General features: G+C 49.7%; 2 protein-coding genes across 2 annotated transcripts in view; one reads left to right on the top strand and one right to left on the bottom strand.

Moving 5' to 3' along the window:
* LOC137447944 (ligand of Numb protein X 2-like) overlaps positions 1–4276 on the top strand; it is a 36892-nt gene extending 32616 nt beyond the window's left edge. The window contains exon 10 of the mRNA XM_068151961.1: positions 472–4276. Within this exon, the coding sequence (XP_068008062.1) occupies positions 472–607 (136 nt within the window). The 3' untranslated portion in view covers positions 608–4276. The remainder of the gene's footprint in view (positions 1–471) is intronic.
* A 94-nt stretch (positions 4277–4370) lies between these two features.
* LOC137447945 (pre-mRNA 3'-end-processing factor FIP1-like) overlaps positions 4371–19026 on the bottom strand; it is a 29903-nt gene continuing 15247 nt past the window's right edge. Inside the window, exons 10-16 of the mRNA XM_068151963.1 lie at positions 17749–17947; positions 16353–16379; positions 13907–13964; positions 13129–13184; positions 11551–11749; positions 9042–9200; positions 4371–5523 (exon numbers count right to left, since the gene is read on the bottom strand). Of these exons, the coding sequence (XP_068008064.1) occupies positions 5391–5523; positions 9042–9200; positions 11551–11749; positions 13129–13184; positions 13907–13964; positions 16353–16379; positions 17749–17947 (831 nt within the window). The 3' untranslated portion in view covers positions 4371–5390. The remainder of the gene's footprint in view (positions 5524–9041; positions 9201–11550; positions 11750–13128; positions 13185–13906; positions 13965–16352; positions 16380–17748; positions 17948–19026) is intronic.

The raw sequence follows: 19026 nt of genomic DNA, 5'->3' as shown, positions 1-19026 counted from the left end.
AAACCAGTGAGAAAGACCAGAGCTGGGTCAGAACCCTGGTGTGATGACTAGGCACAGCTGGGTTCTTGTTGCTAGGCCACCATGAGGCACAGGGAAGGTGGGAAGAACTTGGTGTGTCACAGGAGTGGGCAGATCAAGCAGGACTCTAAAGCCTGCTGTGTTGCACTGCCGCATGCTTCACCTTGCTCCAGCAGCTGTAGGAGTGACCTTGGGGATGTGTTTATCAGCACAGGGTTTCCCGTGACTTTTCCCTTTGCTGACTGGCCAGCTGGTCATGCTGCCAGTGCCCTTCACTGTCCTCACTCAAGTACCAGCAGTGTCCTTCCCTTGCTGCTTTTGACTCAGAAGTGAAAAAGGTCCTTTAACAAGGAGTTGATGATCTTGGCTCAGGGTGGGCTAGATGGTATTAGGGGTCCTAGGATGCTAACAAGAATTAAGTACTGACAAGCATTTTTCCTGTCTCCTGCTTAGGTGTGGAGATGAAATTGTGGCAGTAAATGGAGTGCCAGCAATAGGAATGAGCAACTCTGAACTCATCCCGATGCTGAAGGAGCAAAGGAACAAAGTCACGCTGACGGTGGTGTCCTGGCCGGGCAGCCTGGTCTGAAAGCTCAACCCAACAGCCCAGTTTCAGGTATCAGCCAGCAGCTGGCCACCACACAGAGCTGAACACCTGACAGATAGAGGGGACGCTGAACTCTGCCCCACACAGTGTATTGCCATGGAAGACTCTGAGCTGCCTTTCTGCAGCAAAGGTTTCCTTGCTGTGCTGGGCTCTCCACACATCTGGTCCTTGGCCTCCCAGTAACAGTTAATTGAACAGTGCTGTAGCTTCCTGGGCTCATGAAAGCTCTTGAGGGTTGGTGTTGCAGAGAAAGCTCTTCCCAGTGTTTCTCTACAAACAGCCCAAGGCCCCTGCCTCTAATTTAGAGCTCTGCTTTAGATTTGGTGTTTTGAACAGGTTAAAAGAGGCATGAAGGTCCCATTTCCCCTCCTGGTTTAGTGCAGTTCTGCTCCTCATCCACCATTCTTGACCATCAAGTGATTTTGAACTTTCTAAAGCCACTAATAAAACTCTTAAGGCTGAGGACCCAATGAAATGGCTCCTCTAAGCCCCCAGACTTGCTATTTTTAGGTTATTGAAACCTAATGAATGTGTTTATAAACCCCAACTGTAACTCATAGCTGACAGCTGCAGAGCGGCTTGGTCAGCACAGTGGAACTGTTGACCTGTATGAAGGTCCCATCACCAGGTAGCTGTCAGGAATCATGGGTTAGGACCCCGCCTGATACACCAGTGTGTGGTGAATCCCCACGGGGGATCCTGCTCAGGTTGATTTGCTGCAACTGGGTGATTTACTGCTTGAAGAATCACTGTCAAAGGCATCAGCAAAAGTGGTTTCCCTGAGATATGTCCCCCTGTGACTTCAGCCACACATAAGGGCAAGGCTGTCTTTTTCTTACTGCACAAAATAACATCACTTCAGAGATGACTCCAAGTTACCAAGACACAAATCAAAGTTACCCTAAGACAAATGTCAGTTGCTTACCAAAGATCTGCTGGTGGTGAAAGGTCTCAGCCTTGAGGGACAACCTTGAGAGGTGTCCTTGCTCTAGAGATCACCACCAGCAGCCAGCTGCTGTGTAGGGAGAGCTCAGAGAAGACTCACTTAGGCTTTTGACTTTTTGTGATAAAGTGGTTGGCTTGCAGTCCAGTTCCATGTGTTGGGAAGACATCTCTGGGACTCCCTGTACCCCCAGCTTTGTGCCTTGATAAATGGGTGGTGGAAAAGCCACCTGCTGTTCAGGTGTTAATGGCATGGTCAGTGTGCCAGGCTCATAGGCCCACTGAGTCACTGCTCCTTGGTGGGATTTCAGAGTTTGGAACCAGAGATGGTTTTGGCCTGCTGAAGGCTCAGGGCTGTACCTCCTGTGGAGCCTCCAGCCAACTACCACAAGTTTGGTTAAGGAGTTGGGTGCATTCATCCCAGCAGCCAGAGATAAGGTTGGTTTTTCAACCCCTTCCTCAGATGTTTCCCTGGGTTTATGACTTGATAAACTGAGCAGCTTTTCCCACAGAAGGGAGATAAAGAGGCTTGTTAAAAGCAACCTCTGTCCCAGGACACTCTTATCAGTTTCCCAGTGATGAGAGGCAGAGATAAGGCAGGGAAGGGGGGGGGGGAGGGGTGGAGCAGGATGATGTACCTGACACAGCACCTGCCCTGTCAGGCATGGGAGATAAATTCCTGCAGTTCTGTTTGTGTCCCTCTGCAGCTGGAGGGAGCTGGCTGGAGCAGCTCAGAGGGCCTTAGGAAACAAACCACCTCCAGAGGGACAGCACCACCAGTCTGGCCCCAGTTCAAACCCACTGTAGAACCAAAGAACTTAAGCCAAGGCAGGGTGGTTGGATCTGTGAACCCTTCTGAACTTCCTGCCTGCAAATTCCCCGTGAAGCAGCTCCCTCTATTTTCAGGAGGCTGTCAATGAGCAGCAGAAGTGACAGCTGTGTCTCCAGCCAGGCTGCCTGCAGAGAGCTTCACTCCTGGGCTGTTCCTGCTGTAAATGCTCAGCTCAGGCTGTGAGACCCATGGGAGCTCTCCCTGCAAAGGTGCTACCTGGTAATGTTAATGCCTGCCCTGAGCTGGCTGCAGGTGAGAGCCCAGCACTGCCTTCAGCAAAGCTGCTCTGAGGGCTGGCTGCTTCCTAATTAGCTGTTGCTGCAGAGCATAATGGTTCCTTAGTTTACCTCCAGCCTGACTTCAGTTCCTCTGGCTCTTAGCTCCAGGCAGTGCATGGCAGAGTCTCTTATCAGAGCTAATGACACCAAAATAGCTCCAGCTCCCATCCTCACCACAGCTCCCCTGGCCTCTCTGGGTGATAAACACCACTGGGGCCAGCTGGGTTTTGGGGCCTTTTTTCCCCCCTCTTGTTCCTACCCTGGTAAAATAGGCACTCAGCCTCTGCCACAAACAGAGGAACCTGAAGTGGTATTTTTCCCCCCACCTTTCTTTCCAAATCAATGTGCAGAAGCTGTGCCTAGTAAATGTTTCTGTAGCTGGAGGAGGTGAATCCCCCTGAAAAGTACCCAATTCCCCCTGCAGGAAAAAGCCATGCAGCTGGGGTGAAGAGGGTGCTGCAGGAGCTAGTTTGGCTTTCCCTGTTCCTCCATCTCCTTTCAAGGTGCCTTCAACTTCACCAGAATGTCCTCCTAATTTAAGTGTTGTTTCCATGATCAGCTTGTTAATAGATGTTGAATGTTTTAATGCCTTTATAAATTATTGTGATATTCCTGAAAAACATGGATTAGAGGTGGGTGTTTTTTTCAACCATTCTTTCCAGTCTCTATCAGCTGACAGCCCCAGAATCAGTCACCTCAACAGGAGGTGGGACTTGTAAAGCAGAAAATAACAGCAGGACTGCTTCTCCTGAGCTGGGAGCTGGGCCATCTGAACAAACATAAATCCCACAAACCCTCTCTCTCAGTGCTGGGTCAACAGTTGGACTTGATGAGCTTTAAGGTCTCCAACCACAACCATTCCATAGTTGAATTGCGTCCCTGCAGGCACGTCTTGGATCCTTCTTAACCAGTTTTGTTGTGGTATCTCCTCTGCCCCCACCACAACTGGCTAAAACCAAGCTCAGCCCCAGTTCCTGCAAGATGTGGGACAAGCAGAGCTGGACCCCACCATCCTGCCTCCAGGAGAAGCATGCCCAACCTCTCCTCATTCCACCTCCTCAGGGCCAGGCCCTGGGATTGCCACAGCCCTTCTCTCAATTAGCTGCTGCCTCTCTGGGCATGAGATGCCCTACTGCTGATCCTAGTGCTCCAGCACAGCTCTGACCCAGCTGCAGAGGGAGGAACACTTGGAAGCTTCATCCTAGGCGCCACCTACTCTGGTTTCCGTTTACTCTGGTCCTGTTCACGCCTCCCCACCGCACTCCTATCTCCCATGATCCCAAAGCACACGAAAAGGACTGTGTTAACCCCCAAAATCCAAAGAAATCCCCCCTGCAGGTTTGGCAGTTAAATCACTCACCAAATGTCACTGCATAGGAACTGTTACTGTGGTGCTTCATAGGTTGGAGTCTCTCAAGCTTCACAGGACACAGACTTGAGAGCACAATACACAAACTGCAGAACACTTCAGAACCAGAGTATTTTAGGGCAAAGATTTCAGACAGTTTTAAGTTAGAAGTCAAAAGCAATGGAAGATACTTAAAAAATGATACAGTTGTGGGCTGACACAAAGGGAGGTGCAGTATCTAAGCCCTACATAGATCCAAACCCCTCAAAATTATATCCCCTGTTCTTCCCACCCCAAAGTCTCTCTGTTTACTCCCTCCCCACCCAATACTAAGTCCAAAAGAACTTTGGAATTCAACTGGATTTATTTGGAGCTCTAGGGGGGAAGGAATGTGTGGCACAGGAGTGTGGGTGAGAACCAAAACCAGAAAGAAGCCAAGCCCAGGAGGGCAAGCTGCCAGGTGGGACTTCACCTTTTCTACTGCACTGGGTTCTTCAGCTCAGCTCTTAGTAAAAACAAAACCAAGTTAGTCAGATCTCATCACAGAGAAATTCATGCTCTGGGTCTTCAGTGGGTTTCCCACTTTGCAACATATGACAGAACTCTTTTGAGTTAAAAAACAAAACAAAGCACACAAAAAGCAGCCAGGTTTGGAGTCTTTGCACACCCTGTGTAAACACATGATAGCTTCTCAAAGCCATCAGAGCAAGGCAGGAGCTTGTGTCCCACCACTGGAAGCAGTTCGTCCTCCTCCTGTGCTGCCCATCTGGCCATGGAGAAATCAGGAGGTGGTTTTGTGCTCTAAAGAAATTTATTTGGGGATGAGACTTTTTCCACTACTAGAAGCCAGGCTCTAAGCTGGCTCTCAGGATCCTAAATCACACCTTTCTTTGGACAATAAATCTTGAGTTGCACTTACTGTCCTGTTTTTCAAAGAGGAATGATGATGATGATGAAAAAAAAAGCCCATAATAAAAACTGTGACCTAAACGTGTTAGTTTCAGCTGAAGCCATCTTCCATCAGAAACCATAGGATCTGACACAGCAAAGTTCTCCCCAGGGATGCTTAGGAGTAGCTCAGTGCTTGGGATCTCAGGACTGCTGCAGTTTGTCTTGTATCAAAAAGAAAACCCAACAAAAGTCGAAGCGCACCTGCAAGCCTCCGCTCTCCACCCACTGCGAGGTGCACTGCTGCTCACCCAGAGTCAGCCTCTCTCTCCCCTTGGAAAGAAAAATAATAATACCAAAAAATAACAATAATAATAATAATAAAAAAAAGTCAAAATCAAAGCCTCAAACCAAACCATCACCACTGCCACGCTGGTTCCGACGGAGCGAGTTCCTGCTGAGGGCTGCAGGTGATGGTTACTCCTTGGCATCCTGCTCCTCTCCTTCCTGGGCACCGTCCTCGCTGGCCTCCTTCTCCTCCTTGCTGCGCTTGTTCTTTTTGTGCTTGTGGCGCCGGTGACTCTCCCCCTCCTCGCTCTCGTGCTGCTTGCTGTGGTGGGGAAGGAAGGGGAGATAAGTTCCACCATGTTCCACCACAGCCTGCCTCATCATGGGACAGACCTGAACACACCAACGCTGCACGTGGAGGGAACAGGGCAGTTTGATCTGCAACAAGCAGCAGGCAGAGCAGAAGTGCAGAGGACATCAGGAACGCAGGGAAAGGCTGGGCTGTTTGTCTGTGATGATCTGGTGTCCCACAGGGATGAACCCAGGGCAGGGCCTGCAAACCATGGGAGAGGGTGGCTCTGCACCATGCACTGCCTCAGCACACGGCCTCAGCAGGTAGAGAGTGAGATGCTGTCAGGAAGACTGCAGGGTGGGTTTTATGAGCAATCACAGCTTTTCAGGTGGAAAAACCTTTAAGATCATTGAGTCCAGCTATTCTCTAGCTCTGCCAAGTGTGGTCCTAAACCATGTCCCTCAGCAACACATCTCTGTGGCTTTTAAACCCCTCCAGCAATCTGAATTCAACCACCACCTGAGGCATTCTGTTCCAAGGGTTGAGAAATCCTTTCAGTGAAGAAGCTTCTTCTAATGTCCAGCCTAAACCTCCCCTGTGGCAACTTGAGGCCATTTCCTCTTGTCCTGTCACTTGTTCCCAAGGACAAAAGACCAACTCCCACCTAGCCACAAACTCCTTTCAGGGACTTGCACACAGCAAGGAGGTCTCCTCTCAGCCTCCTTTTTCCAGGCTGAACCAACCCAGTTCCCTCAGCTGCTCCTCACCAGACCTGTTCTCCAGAGCCTTCACCAGCTGTGTTGCCCTTCTCTGGACCTGCTCCAGCACCTCAGTGTCCTTGGAGTGAGTGGCCCAGATCTGTCCTTCCCACTCCCAAGGAAGCTCTAACAAATTTGACACATCTTGAGCTTCAGTGTGAAACACTAAATCCAGGAGGTGTTTGAAACCTTCAGTCCTCTTAAGACCTCAGGAAACCCCTGGACTAGAGGCAAGAAAGGGATTGATGAGGCAGATTCTGTTTCTACTTCTGCAACCAACCTATCACTTGACTGGCTTTGTGCTTTAAAACTCTACCTCCTCACTCAGAGCTGTTTTCCAGGTGCAGCTGGTGAGCTGTGGATGTTTACATGGGATTTCTGTGATGTGGGAGAGATCCCAGCCAGTAGCAGCTCTGATGAGGTGGTGCACACCTCTGAGCCCTGCTACTGCCCACAGCCTGCTGCAGCATGGACACACAGCCTGCCCAGCAGCCCCACATCCCCAGGGATGGAAGATGGGAGCTCTGGTTGGGCCCACTCTGGTCCTTGGTCCTCAAGCATGCAGTTCTTTCTCCTAAGGCTGAAAAACCAGGTGAGGTCTCTATAGCTGTCTGTGGTGTGGAAGTAGCAGGATTCTAACAGATCAGGTGATCACAGGAAGATGTCTGGGCACACAGGACAGACACACAGCTCCACCAGTGGGGACAGTCAGGTATACAGACAAATTCTTGCCACATCTGGATGCCAGTTTAGCAGAGACAGCCCTAACTGGCTGAGCCACTGAAGCCCAGCAGTTGAGTCATTTTCTGAATTGTTTATTAAATGGTTTCACAGTTGTTGAGGGGGAACAAAAACCAACCAGGCTGTTGCCTCCTGCTCCTCAGCACATCTCCAGCCACCTGGTGGACAGCACCATAGTGGTGGCTTATGCTTGAGCAAAGTGACTGTCCTCTTATATTGAAAGCAGCATCAGTGATTTCCTTCAGACTGTTCAAGCTGTGTAAACTGGAACCTACAAGGAAACCCTTTCATCTTCCTGCAGATGCCTTCAACAGGCTCAGCTCTCACAGTGCCTCAGAGAGCCCCTGCTCCAAGTGGCCTTCAACACAAAGTGTTCGTCCCTTTGTTCTGGCTAACGAACACTCTCCACCTCACCACTCTCAGCAAGGCACAGAGCACCTATGTGTGGTTTGAGGCACAGGGGATAAGTCACCTCACTACTACCTCATGATGTAGCCTAGCTCTAGAAATCAAGCCCTCAGGCAGGCTCTGATGTTGCTTTAGTAGATTCCATCCTGTTTAAGCAGTCAGGTTTCCAACACTGGGTTTCAATTCTGAGCAGAAGAAGCTGAGAAATAACTCTTAAAGCTATTGCTTTCTTAGTCTGGTATCAGCTCAGCTTCCATTTGGTTTGGTTTCAGTTTTGAAGCCTTTCTTCCCATCCCTTTGTTCCCAACCCATCAGCAATCCATCCTTTCTTCAAAACTTATTCATCCCCTTAGGGACAAGGGCAGCCTTTTGCCTCCAGCCACTGCGTAGGAGTTTTTCTGATAACAGTTTCAAAATGAAGGGAAATTACCAACAGAGCTGGCAGGGGTTTCATCTGAAAGAAGGAAGTTGAGGCACCAAAACCCAGGGAGCAAGTCTGCTCAAGCCATTACCAGGATGTGAACTGAGACAGCAGCTGAGCCTTGCCTCAGAGCAGTGACAAGAGGAATGCTCTCATAGGAAGATCATCTGCAGCAAATCCATTTTCTCCAGAAAAGCTTTGATTTTTAGGACATCCTGCTCTGCTCCAAGTGTTTCAGGTCTGCCCAGATCATCATCAACCTCACTACCACAAGCACTGGACACAGAGCTCTGATCCAGAAATTTCAGATTACAGGTTGAAGGAAGCTCTTCTCAAAACACAAAACTCAACCAGAAGCATGAGTGTCCTGTGCCCGTGGCAGGGATCTGCCACCCTGCATGCTACCTAATTGAGACCTTACCCACACCAAGGGCTCCTCTCCCTGTTCTGCCTCCTGCCCAAGTATCTGCCCCAGAGCACTTTTTCTTCCTGCCTGTCACAGCTCAGGACAGCAGCAGCCAGAACAACCAGTTTGGGGGTGCTAGCAGGTGAAGAGCTGGACATGAGCTGGCACTGTGCACTCACGACCCAGAGCCATCCCAGTCCTGGGCTGATCCCTAGCAGCATGGGCAGCAGCTGGAGGGAGGGGATCCTGCTCCTCTGCTCTCTGCTGAGACCCCACCTGCAGTGTTGGGGCCAGCTCTGGAGTCCTGAGCACAGCAGAGACATGGAGCTGTTGGAGCAGAGTGAGAGGAGGCCACAGCAATGACAGCAGGGCTGGAAGCCCTCTGCTGTGAGAGCTAGGTTTGTTCAGCCTGGAGAAGAGAAGGCTCCAGGGAGACCTTAGAGCAGCCTTCCAGGATTTGAAAGGGGATACAGGAGAGCTGCAGAGGGACTTTTTACAAAGGCATGGAATGACAGGATGAGAGGTGATGGCTTCAAAGTGGAAGAAGCTGGATTTAGATTAGACATTAAGAGGAAATTCTTCCTCATCAGGGTGGTGACGCACTGGAACAAGTTGTCCAGAGATGTGGAGGCTGCAACCCTGGAAGTGTTCAAAGCCAGTTTGGACAGGGCCTTTAGCAACCCGATCCAGTAGGGCGTGTCCCTGCCCATGGAAGGGGGTTGGATCTTTAAGGTCCCTTCCAATGCAGGATTGGGGCTAGAGTGTCACCCTCTGTGATTCTGTGTCCCCCCAGCAGCAGCCCAGCCGCTCTCACCGTCTGGAGGACTTATGCTTGCTGCTCTCCTCCTTGTCGCGGTGCCGGCGCTCCCGGTGCCGGTCCTCGCGCTCGCGGCTGCGGTCCCGGCTGCGGCGGTAGTCGCGCTCGAAGTCGTAGCTGCGCTCGCGGCTGTAGTAGCGGTACCGCTCGTCGTCACTGCGGGGCGGGAGCGAGGAGTCAGGCGGGGCAGCGGCCCGGCCGGCCAGCAGCCGCAGGGCTCTGCGACCCCACCCTCACCAACCACACCTGCAGAGCACACGCAATGCCAGCTTCCCAGGGACCCCAAGGACCGCCTGGCCCGGCCTTTCGAGGTGATAGTGTAGTTGAAAGGAACTGGCCCAGCGCCCTATTAAGCTGAGTCTTAACACTGATCAGTGTAGAGGGATCCACTGCTTCCCTTGGCAGATGATTCCAGTGTCTCACTGTTCTTAGGGAAGCATTTTCTTCTGGAGTCCCATTGGAATCTCCCCAGCAGTAACTTGTACCCATTGCCCCTAGCCCTTTTCCGTCTGACTCCTGGTAGCCACCCTTTATGTACATCTCCCACCTCTTACTCCAGCAACACAGATTTTGTGATGCTCCTGAAAGAACCTGTAATGATGAGCTGCTGCTGCTCACTGAGCCCAGGCTGTGACCCAATCCATTTCTCACCACCACGAACTAACTTTCTCCACTGGACTATTACAGAGCTGGGAAGCCCACACAGTTGAATATCATGGATTTGCCAAGGGAGTACCTTAGCAGCGGGCATGTGGCCCATGTTTCAAGGCTTTTGCTCCCACAGTCCTGGAATATGCCCAAGACATCCAAGTATCTTGTTCAGAACCAACAGAAACATGCTCCTCTTACCATTCCACCTCCCCTGGTGCTGGGTTTTACCTCCCAGTGCTTTTGTTGCAGATAACCTGTAACTCTTTTGTGCTGAGTTACACTTGAGGGATCTTTTTCTTCCCCATGAGTTCAAAACTTCAAATCTCTAAGAACAGCTGACATGGTCTCTCTGCCTACCCCTAACTACCTGCTGAAGGCACCTCATTTGATTCACACAGATGAATGAGAGTGATGTATCCCTAATCCAGACCCATCCCACACTCTCCTCTACACCTCATAGCCCTTACTCAACTTCTGAAAGCCAAAGTCTGAAAGGTTACAAGTCCCACTGTGGGAAACAATATTCAGACTCAGAGAAATGAAGTCTGAAGCATCACTCTTAACACTCATGGGGCTTGGCCTAGACAACCTTAAAAGGCCCCTTCCAACCCAAAGCATTCCATGATTCTGTGGAATCAAGCTGGACAAATAAGGTCCAGTATCAATCACCTGGGAGTGCCCCACAGGACTCCTCGGAGGACAGCTCCCTGCCCTGATCTCAGAGGTCACCATGCTCCAGAGCTCTCAGCAATGCCAACAATCTGCTCAGTAGTGCTGCCCACAGGACTTGGCAGCAGCACCAACCTGCTCAGGAAGCGTGGGAGTCTGAGCTCTCCCAACTGCAGCAACTTTGTCTTCTCTCCTGTTCCTCCTCCTTTCACCCACAGTGCCCACAAGTTTGTCAGGAAAAAAAAAACAGAAATGGGGGGAAGAGCAAAGATTAGGAAAATGCTTCCCTGTTTGCTCAGCCCCTGGGCAGGGAAGTTCCCCAGCAGGAATGTGCATTCTGAGCATGTTTGGAATGACTCTTGGTATTTCTGAGATGGCAAAACACTGACGCTGCCTGTGACAGAACCAGTAAGTGATGGCTTTAGAGCCTCACAGCCCAGCCTTCAGCACTCTAGATCAATGCTGGGAGGCTGAAAGGCTCCCTCCCTAAGAGCTCCCAGCACTGCTGTCACCAGAGATCACACCAGTTCCCACCGAAGAGGCTGTCCCCAGCACTGCCACAGAAATGCCTGGGTAAGGATTTCCAGGTTCTGGTGAAGGGCACTCCTTGCTCCAGGAGTCCCTGCAGCAGAGCCGATTTGCCTTTGATCTGACAGCTGTGTTTAGGAGACATGAAGCAGCAGCTCCTGAGACGCTTCACACTGAGTATCCTCTAGACAGAGGGGCTAGCTCGTGTACTGGCCTCACATTACAGGTGAGAGCAAGTGTAACTGGTTCTGCTGGGTTTAAACAAAAAACAGCAACAGGAGGCCGGCCAGCTTCTAGTTTGTCCTCTGGTTATTGACCCAAGGTATCCCTTCCCTAGACATTTCAGCACATTATACTGGTATTGAGGGTGGCAGAGCACTGGAGCAGGCTGCCCAGAAAGGTTGTGGAGCCTCTGTCTCTGAAGGTACTCAAAACCTGCCTGGATGTGTTCCTGTATGATTTACTCCAGCTGATCCTGCACTAGCTGGGGCTTTGGACTCTTCAGAGGTCCCTTCTAACCCCCACCACACCTGGGGTTTGGGGATTCTGTGGTAACCAACGAACCCATCCCTTGATCAGACACCTTCTGGTCCTGCAGGGCAGCGCCAGAGCTCCCAGCTGGGCGGCAGTGAGCAGGCTGAGGGAGCCCAGCACTCACTTGTTGTACTCGCTGGTGGTGGGGGTGCGGTCCCGGTCTCGCTCGCGTTCCCGCTCCCGCTCGCGTTCCCGCTCCCGCTCCCGCCTGGAGCCCGAGTACTCCCAATGGCTGCTGCTGGAGCTGCTCGTGCCTTTGTCCACCGTCGTCACCCAGGGCGTGTGGGACGTGGAGATGGGCGGGTAGCTGATGAAACCTGAATCTGCAGCGAGAGAGCACAACCCTCTTCATCTGCAGCACCTTTCCAAAACACCCTCGGGAGGTACAGCAGAAGCCAAGGAGACAACAGCCCAGCTCCCTCCTGTCCTCACTCTCCCTTTGCACTTTCAGCAGTTGGTAGGAACACGTAGACACCTTTTCCCTCAGGAAAGGTGAATCCAGAGATTTACAAACATCACAGCAACATCTCCCCACCACATTCCTGCAAGGGCTGTGCACTCCCCCAGCCCCTGCTCTCTAGGTCCTGCTAGAAGGTCTCCACTGAGAAAGCATTTAGCCCATCCCTCTCAGACATCCTGGCTTGAGGGGCAAGGTGCCTGCAGTGCTGAGACTGAGGAATTTGGTCAGCCCTAGACTCTCAGCCACACTTAGAAGGTCTCACTTCTCACAGGTACCTTCTGGTCTAAGGTGGTACCTGGGGAAGGAGCGAGGGACACAAGCTGTTAATCAAGGATTATGCAGGATCCAGGACATGGTTTAATGGCCGTGGTGGTGTTAGGTTGCCAGCTGGACTTAATGATCTTAGAGGTCTTTTCCAACCACAACACTTCCATGAGCCCAGAGCCATCAGCACCTCCCCATCCAGATGCTGGCCTGCTAGGGCCTGCTCAGCTGGACCAGTGAGGGCACGTCCCAGAGTAGAACCACCTGTTGGAAGGCAACATGAGACAGCATTTGAGCCTTCTGTTTCTCATGAAGGCCCCACACTGCCCACTCCTCCAACCACCTCCTGCAGAGGTGACAGCATGGTGCTGCCTACCATGCTGTCCATCCTGCCTGTCACTGCTCAGCACAAGGAAGAGTCACTGCTCCATGTGCTGGTCACTAAGGAAAAGCGAGGACATGGACATTGCTGGCAGGGCTGGGACAGGGAAGGAACTCTGGAATTCTGGCACTGCCTCCACCATTACAAAACAAAGGAGACAGAAGTCTGCGTGTGCCCGCAGGCAAAGGAGATGATCCAGTGGGGGAGGAGGGCATTCAAAAGCTCAGGGAGGAGATGGGAAGCTGAGGGTGTGGGGAAAAAGAAGAAAGCTTGAGGGAGTGTGAGCAAATGTGTGCAAACAAGGACAAGGAGGTGTTGCTGAGGCACATGGGAAACTGCTCTGTTGCTGGACATCAGCACCAAAAAAAAATGATCTGAGGCTTTAGCACTCAGCTACAAAACTGCATCCACCAACACTACAAAGCACTCTCTTGCCAGACATTCTGTGGTGTCATCAGTGACTGGGATAGTCTGGGGCACAAGCAGGACCCTACAGCTAAAGCAAACATGATGTCCATCAGCTTAGGGAAGGCCTGAAACACCAAGTACAAGAGAAGAGATGGAGCAATTTGACTGTTGTCATCTACAGTGCTCACCTGCAGAGTTGTAGCCAAATGGTGGAGGCTGCCTGTTGTTGTAGCTGGCTGGTTGGCTGTGGGGAGAGGAGAGGACACACATTACTAACACCAGTGACCCCCCCTGCAGGTACCTCTGTGCTGCAAACTCACTCCATTTTTTCTAAAGGTTTCAAGTCAATCTGTTTCTGGTGAGACAGGAACAGGCTGCCCAGAGAAGTTGTGGAGGCTCTAAGCCTGGAAGTGTTCCAAGCCAGGCTGGATGAGGCCTTGAGCAACCTGGTCTAGTATGTGTCCCTGCCCATGGCAGAGGGATTGGAACTGGATGATCTTCAAGGTTCCTTCCAACCCAAACCTATGATTCATTTTGCACTGCAAACAACCAGAAGCTCATACAGGTGCAGTTGCTTTGCCTCAGCTTCTGTATCTGCTGTACCTCAAGTGCTTGTCCTGCTTTACCCCTCCCTGCCCTAAATCAGGCAGAATCAGGCACTGGGAAATAGCCAGCCCTGACAAAGTACCTGGAGATCTTTATAGAAAACATCAGGCCTAACATACCTGCTCTGCACTGCTCTGGATAGACCTAAGGACTGACCTAACTTCCATTGACTCCTTCCTGTGTCATGAATACACCACATCAAGGTGTGGATTCCCTACAGAGTATTCCCTATGGGCTCTGCTCTCAACCCTCACCCCAATCCATCACCAGACTAAGAATTTCTAACCCTGATTTGAGACTTATCCTCCTCCTCCTCCTCTCCTCCTTATGAAGGATGGCTCAGCCCAGGTGTGGTCTTACCCATCCAAGGTTGGAATGAGGAGAGCTGGTGGTGGTGCCAGAGGAGGCGGGAACAACCCTAGACACAGAAGTAGAAGTCATCACAAGGATCTCTCAGCTCCCCATGAGGGAGCAAGACTCCATTGCTGTTTACAGTTCATAGCAGTTCAAACACCTTTTTACTCTAATTTTCCCTCAGGGTAGTATCTACTACCAGAATTAAAACCCTACAGCTATGTTAGCTCTGTAGGGGCATGGAAAGTAAAACAAAGGAAGAACTATCTTTTGTTTTGGCTTGTTCATCTTAAATGTAAGATTAATTAAGCAGTAAACATTAACCCTTGCAGTCCTGTGGAAGACAAAGATCTTGGGATGCAGACAGGTTGCACCTAATGCAAAGGTTTTATTGATCTATTGAGCAGAACTTTGTCTCCTGCAAAGCAGGTAACAATTCACTGGTTTGGTTTGTCTATAAAGGAAGCCAATTTTGTGAGCTCAGACATTTAAAAACCACGAGAGGACACAGCAACAACAATGCAGAGAGTTGTCTGAAAGGTCTGGCATTAAACACGAGCCCAGAGTCAAACACACGGTGAGCTGGTACACAAAACCACAAGGGACTATCTTCAACAAAGCAGAATTCAGCAGCACTTTATGAAGGCCATTTCCAGAAATGACATAAACCTTGGAAGCCAAAGGCCTCATGACCAATCTGAAAGTGAAAGGCATGCTGACTGCTCCTAAGGGAGCTTCTTGAACTTGTTTCCATAACCAAAAGCAACCATTATTTCTGTAGGCAGCTATCAATGCCAGCAAGAGCAGACTAACCACCCAGTGGCTTGACTTTGCATAGCAATTCCTCTGTTTAGTATTAAACAGCAACAATGGAGAATCAAACTGCACTGATAAAGACAGGAATCATCTGTCTCTCTACAGTCCTTTATATTGAGACTGGCAGCCACAGGTTCCTTTTCAGGTCAAGGGAGTTGAACCAGCAGTCATTGAAACTGTGGGACAGTTCATCACCTCTCCCTGTGAACACCTAAAATAGGTCAGGAGAACTTCTCCCTAGAAGTGCCTCGCTGCAAAAAGAGCCTGAAGTATCCAGTGGAGATCTACACTGTAAGCTAGTTGGGAGACACACTGCACTCTTGGATCCTTTTCCCCTCCTCTTCCTAAGACGTTCCAATAAAATGCAATGCCTAGAGCATTTCAGTCACACCTGCTCACCAGGAGCAAGTTCTTCAAAGCGCTGCGACGATAAGCACCCAACTTTGATGCTGCTGGATCACCATGATCATCATTAGCAGGTCTTTTCCCTCATCTCCCTTTCCAACCCAGCAACCTGAAGTGGAAGTACTTTGGAACAGCCTGGTCACCATGTCCACCTTCCTCCTCCCAAACAATCTGAATCAAAATGCATTTGCCTAGCAGCTGGGCACTGCAATGGCAACAGACAAGATCAGTTTGTGTCCAGTTGCACTATAATATGGTTCTTCTAAACCTGAGCTTACTATGAGTAAGCACCTTCTAGTACAAGATGAAAAACAGCTCTGAAATATTACTGTACACCGAGAGGAGAACGAAAAGTGGCATTTTAAGTGACTGAGAGACTGCCTTGCAAGTGCAAGGTTTTCCATAGCTCCATTTAGGAAGCTCAAGGCAGAGCATGAATACAAAGGCATGGACACAATAGCTGTGAATCACGTCCAACATGTATGACACACAGTGAGGGCAAGACCCAAGTGCTTTAGGCACAGAACATCTGAGTACATGGACCAATTGTCCAGCACAACAGAGGCAGTGGCCTGACTGCATGTACATGGTCACCACCATGGATTTTCACATGTGTGGCATCTGGTCACAGCTCTCACTCCAGCTGGTGTGCTGCACAAACAGCTCCATCTGTTTTCCCTGGACTAGGCAAAATTTCCAGAAGGAGAAATAAATTACAGCTAGAAGAAAGTCTGTTTTATAGCAGCTCTGCATTTGTGGGGCTCTTAACTCGGGCACAGGATTGACTGTTACACTTCTCCATTAGCATTCACCATCCTCACTGCACACCAGGGAGCAAAGGCTTCTGATGGAAATGGCATTTGTTCTGCTCAGTCTCCTCCTCCCGGCTGCCATACAAAGCATCAATTTCTCACTGTGCAAATGCCCTAAGAAGAACTAAACCATTTCACATGGAACTAAGTGGCTTTTGCTATCTGAAGTTCTCCATTTCACTTCCTAAACTGATCTTCAGAGACCAAACAAGATGGCATTAAGAAGTGCTACAGATTATTATTTATTAGGTCCACAATACGAGGCAAGCAGCTGGACTTCAACACTGCGCTGGAGTTTGTTAGCCTTAAATCAGGCTTTAAAATGGGTCTTGGTGTCATATTACTCAATTCAAACACTCAGAGAGGGCCATCTGTGTGTTCAGAATCACTGCTGTTACTAAGAGCAAGTTAAGACCTACCTGGAATAGGACCGGGTGGTGGCAGACCTATGGAGATAAAAAGGCAGAAGAAGTGAGGACAAGAGGAAAGCACATCATTGCTGCACCTCAAGCTAAACCTAACACCACACTGTTGAATAAAACCCCATGTGTCTGAGCAAAAACAGCAGCAGAACAATCAGTGCTGTTAAGCAGTAATTAGCCTACCAATCTAATTTTTCCTAATGATGATCTCTTTCCTTGTCATGTTACAGATAATTTTAAATGTTGCTGCCCTCTTGCACCAGAGAATTCCTTTATCCAGGAGCATCAACACACAAACAATTGATTTGGCTTCAGAACAACTGAAAGGGCTGGAGAGCAGATCCTGCTGCAGGTGCCTGTGGGTCTTTTTCCTTGTTTGTTATTGGTTGTTTTAAGGTTTATTTTTTAAACTTAATAACCAGTTCAGTCATAACTGCAAAGTGAAATCAGTCACCTTGGTGAGCAACCAAAAAAACCCAAAACAACAAGTGAGGACTGGAGCATCTCTGTGAGGAGGAAAGGCTGAGAGACCTGGAGCTGTTGAGCCTGGAGAAGAGCAGCCTGAGAGGGGATCTGATCGATGCTCAGCAAGAGCTGAAGGGTTAGGGGCAAGAGGATGGATCAAGACTCTTGTCAGTGGTGCCCAGTGACAGGACATGGGGCACTGAGCACAAACTGGAACCCAGGAGGCTCCATATGAACAGGAGAAGAAACTTCTTTGGTGTGAGGGTGCTGGAGTCCTGGAGCAGGCTGCCCAAAGAATCTCCTTCTCTGGAGAGACTCCAAAACTACCTGGACGTCGTGATGCTGGGCAACCTGCTGTGGGTGCACCTGCTTTAGCAGAGGGGTTGGACTGGATGATCCCCAGAGGTCCCTTAGAACCCTGACTCTGCTGGGATTCTGTAAGTGAACAATTTGTCATGGTTTTGCCAATCACTTTAATGAAAGGCATGGCTCACCAGCAAGTACTTCAGTAATAATCCTCCCAGGATTAAAAGCCTTGAGTGAGTTTTTTATTCTGCATGTGAAATGAGTGCAAAATCCAGGAGTCACTGCAGGAGGTGTTCCTGGTGACTTCTCAGAATCCTGGCCTCTGCCTACAGGACCATTTATCAATAAAGCAAAAGGATCAGTAACACCCAAACCAGAAACAAAGCCTAGAAGGCTGTTTTTTTTCCAGGGAACAGCTGCCAGTTCATAAGCATTGAAGGGCAAATGTGTAACAGGCTGATGGAGACACTCAACAAACACTGGCCAGGCCCAAGGACTCGTTTGTTACCCAATTGCTTGACTGCCCTATAGCATTTAACAATCAAACCTTTGGCTTGCTCCAAGCCTGGGACATTTTAACTTGCAGCCTGGGACTGGTACATATTGCTGTGTGAGCACATACCTGGAGGATGCAGGGGAGGTGGAACAGAAGTAACTGGCGGAGGAGGATGGAGGAAGTGTGGTGGAGGTGGCCCAGCCAGCGGGGGAGGCGGTGGGCCTGCTGGTGGTGCAAATGGCTGTTGCTGAGGTGGCTGCTGGGGCTGTGATGGCTGCTGGGGCTGCTGGGGAGGTTGGGGCTTGCTTCCATGGTCTCCAAGGACCTTAGTCAGAAGAGGAATAAGAAGAGAACTTTAATTTCTTTGCTCCTGTGGCTAAGACCAAGCAGGCAGTACTGTGACACCTGGAAACCAGGCTGTGCTATACCCAGGGGTAAGAGCTTCAGAGAAGGAAGGAACGTTGAGCAAAACAATCACCACCTGTAGCAAGTTCTCTCTCATGAGAGTAGATTCCAGCTGCACACATGATTGTGGAAGACAGTTTCAGCATTAGGGACATCTTCTATTCATGGGAATTGCCACTGGTACAGGCTTTGGATTACAACCTGCCATATTTGAGGGTGACATAGTACTGCTTCCTTTCTTTTATTTTGTTCAACCCAATTTATCTTTCCTGAGAGCAGTGAGAGGCCAAATTCTGCTCTAGGTTTGTGCCCACACATGTCAAAAGGAAGAATTGATTCACATCTGCCTGACAAAAGCAGGTGATGCACCCACTGCTGCTGAAGAAATGATCAATACAGACACCACAAAGACCTGGAAAAGCAGGTGTCAATGCTTGTAAGCAGGAGGAACAATAACCATTTCCCTGCAAATTCCTTCTCTCAGGGAAACTCTTTTTGGAGACATTGGTGCCAGAATTCAGAAACTGACTACAAAAACCAGACAAAAAACCAGTGAAAACAAATACAGGAATTGTGTCTAGAGAGAGGAAAAATTCCATATTTGTTTTTTTTTTACAGTAGGAGGAAGGTAGTTAAGAGAAGACTTCTTGGCAGATGGGCCTCAAATCCCACAGATAGCACCTTCCTACCTAGAAGCCAACCAGGACATTATGGTCATACACTGGATGTGCAAGATCAGAACAGAACCCAGTTTTAAACCTCAGGCTTTTATTTCTTACAAGGATAAGATCCAGTAACACAGGCCCACCCCGAGTCTGAAGCATAGGTGCATCTAATGATGCTTAAACTAAGTATCACTTCGAAGTACAAAGAAACACAAACCCAAAATTTAAGTCCTCCTTTGCAGACATGGATTCCAATACAACTGTGGAAAGGAAGGCAATTACCCAGCTAAGAGCCTCCCACCTACCCCAAGGAATTTTTTGGGAGACTCATGAG

Source organism: Melanerpes formicivorus, unplaced genomic scaffold (assembly GCF_026170545.1).
Source record: "Melanerpes formicivorus ecotype bairdi unplaced genomic scaffold, bMelFor1.0.p_v2 SCAF_22, whole genome shotgun sequence".
Taxonomy (NCBI): domain Eukaryota; kingdom Metazoa; phylum Chordata; class Aves; order Piciformes; family Picidae; genus Melanerpes; species Melanerpes formicivorus.
Note: the sequence above shows the minus strand (reverse complement) of the source record. Positions and strands in the feature narration are given on the sequence as shown.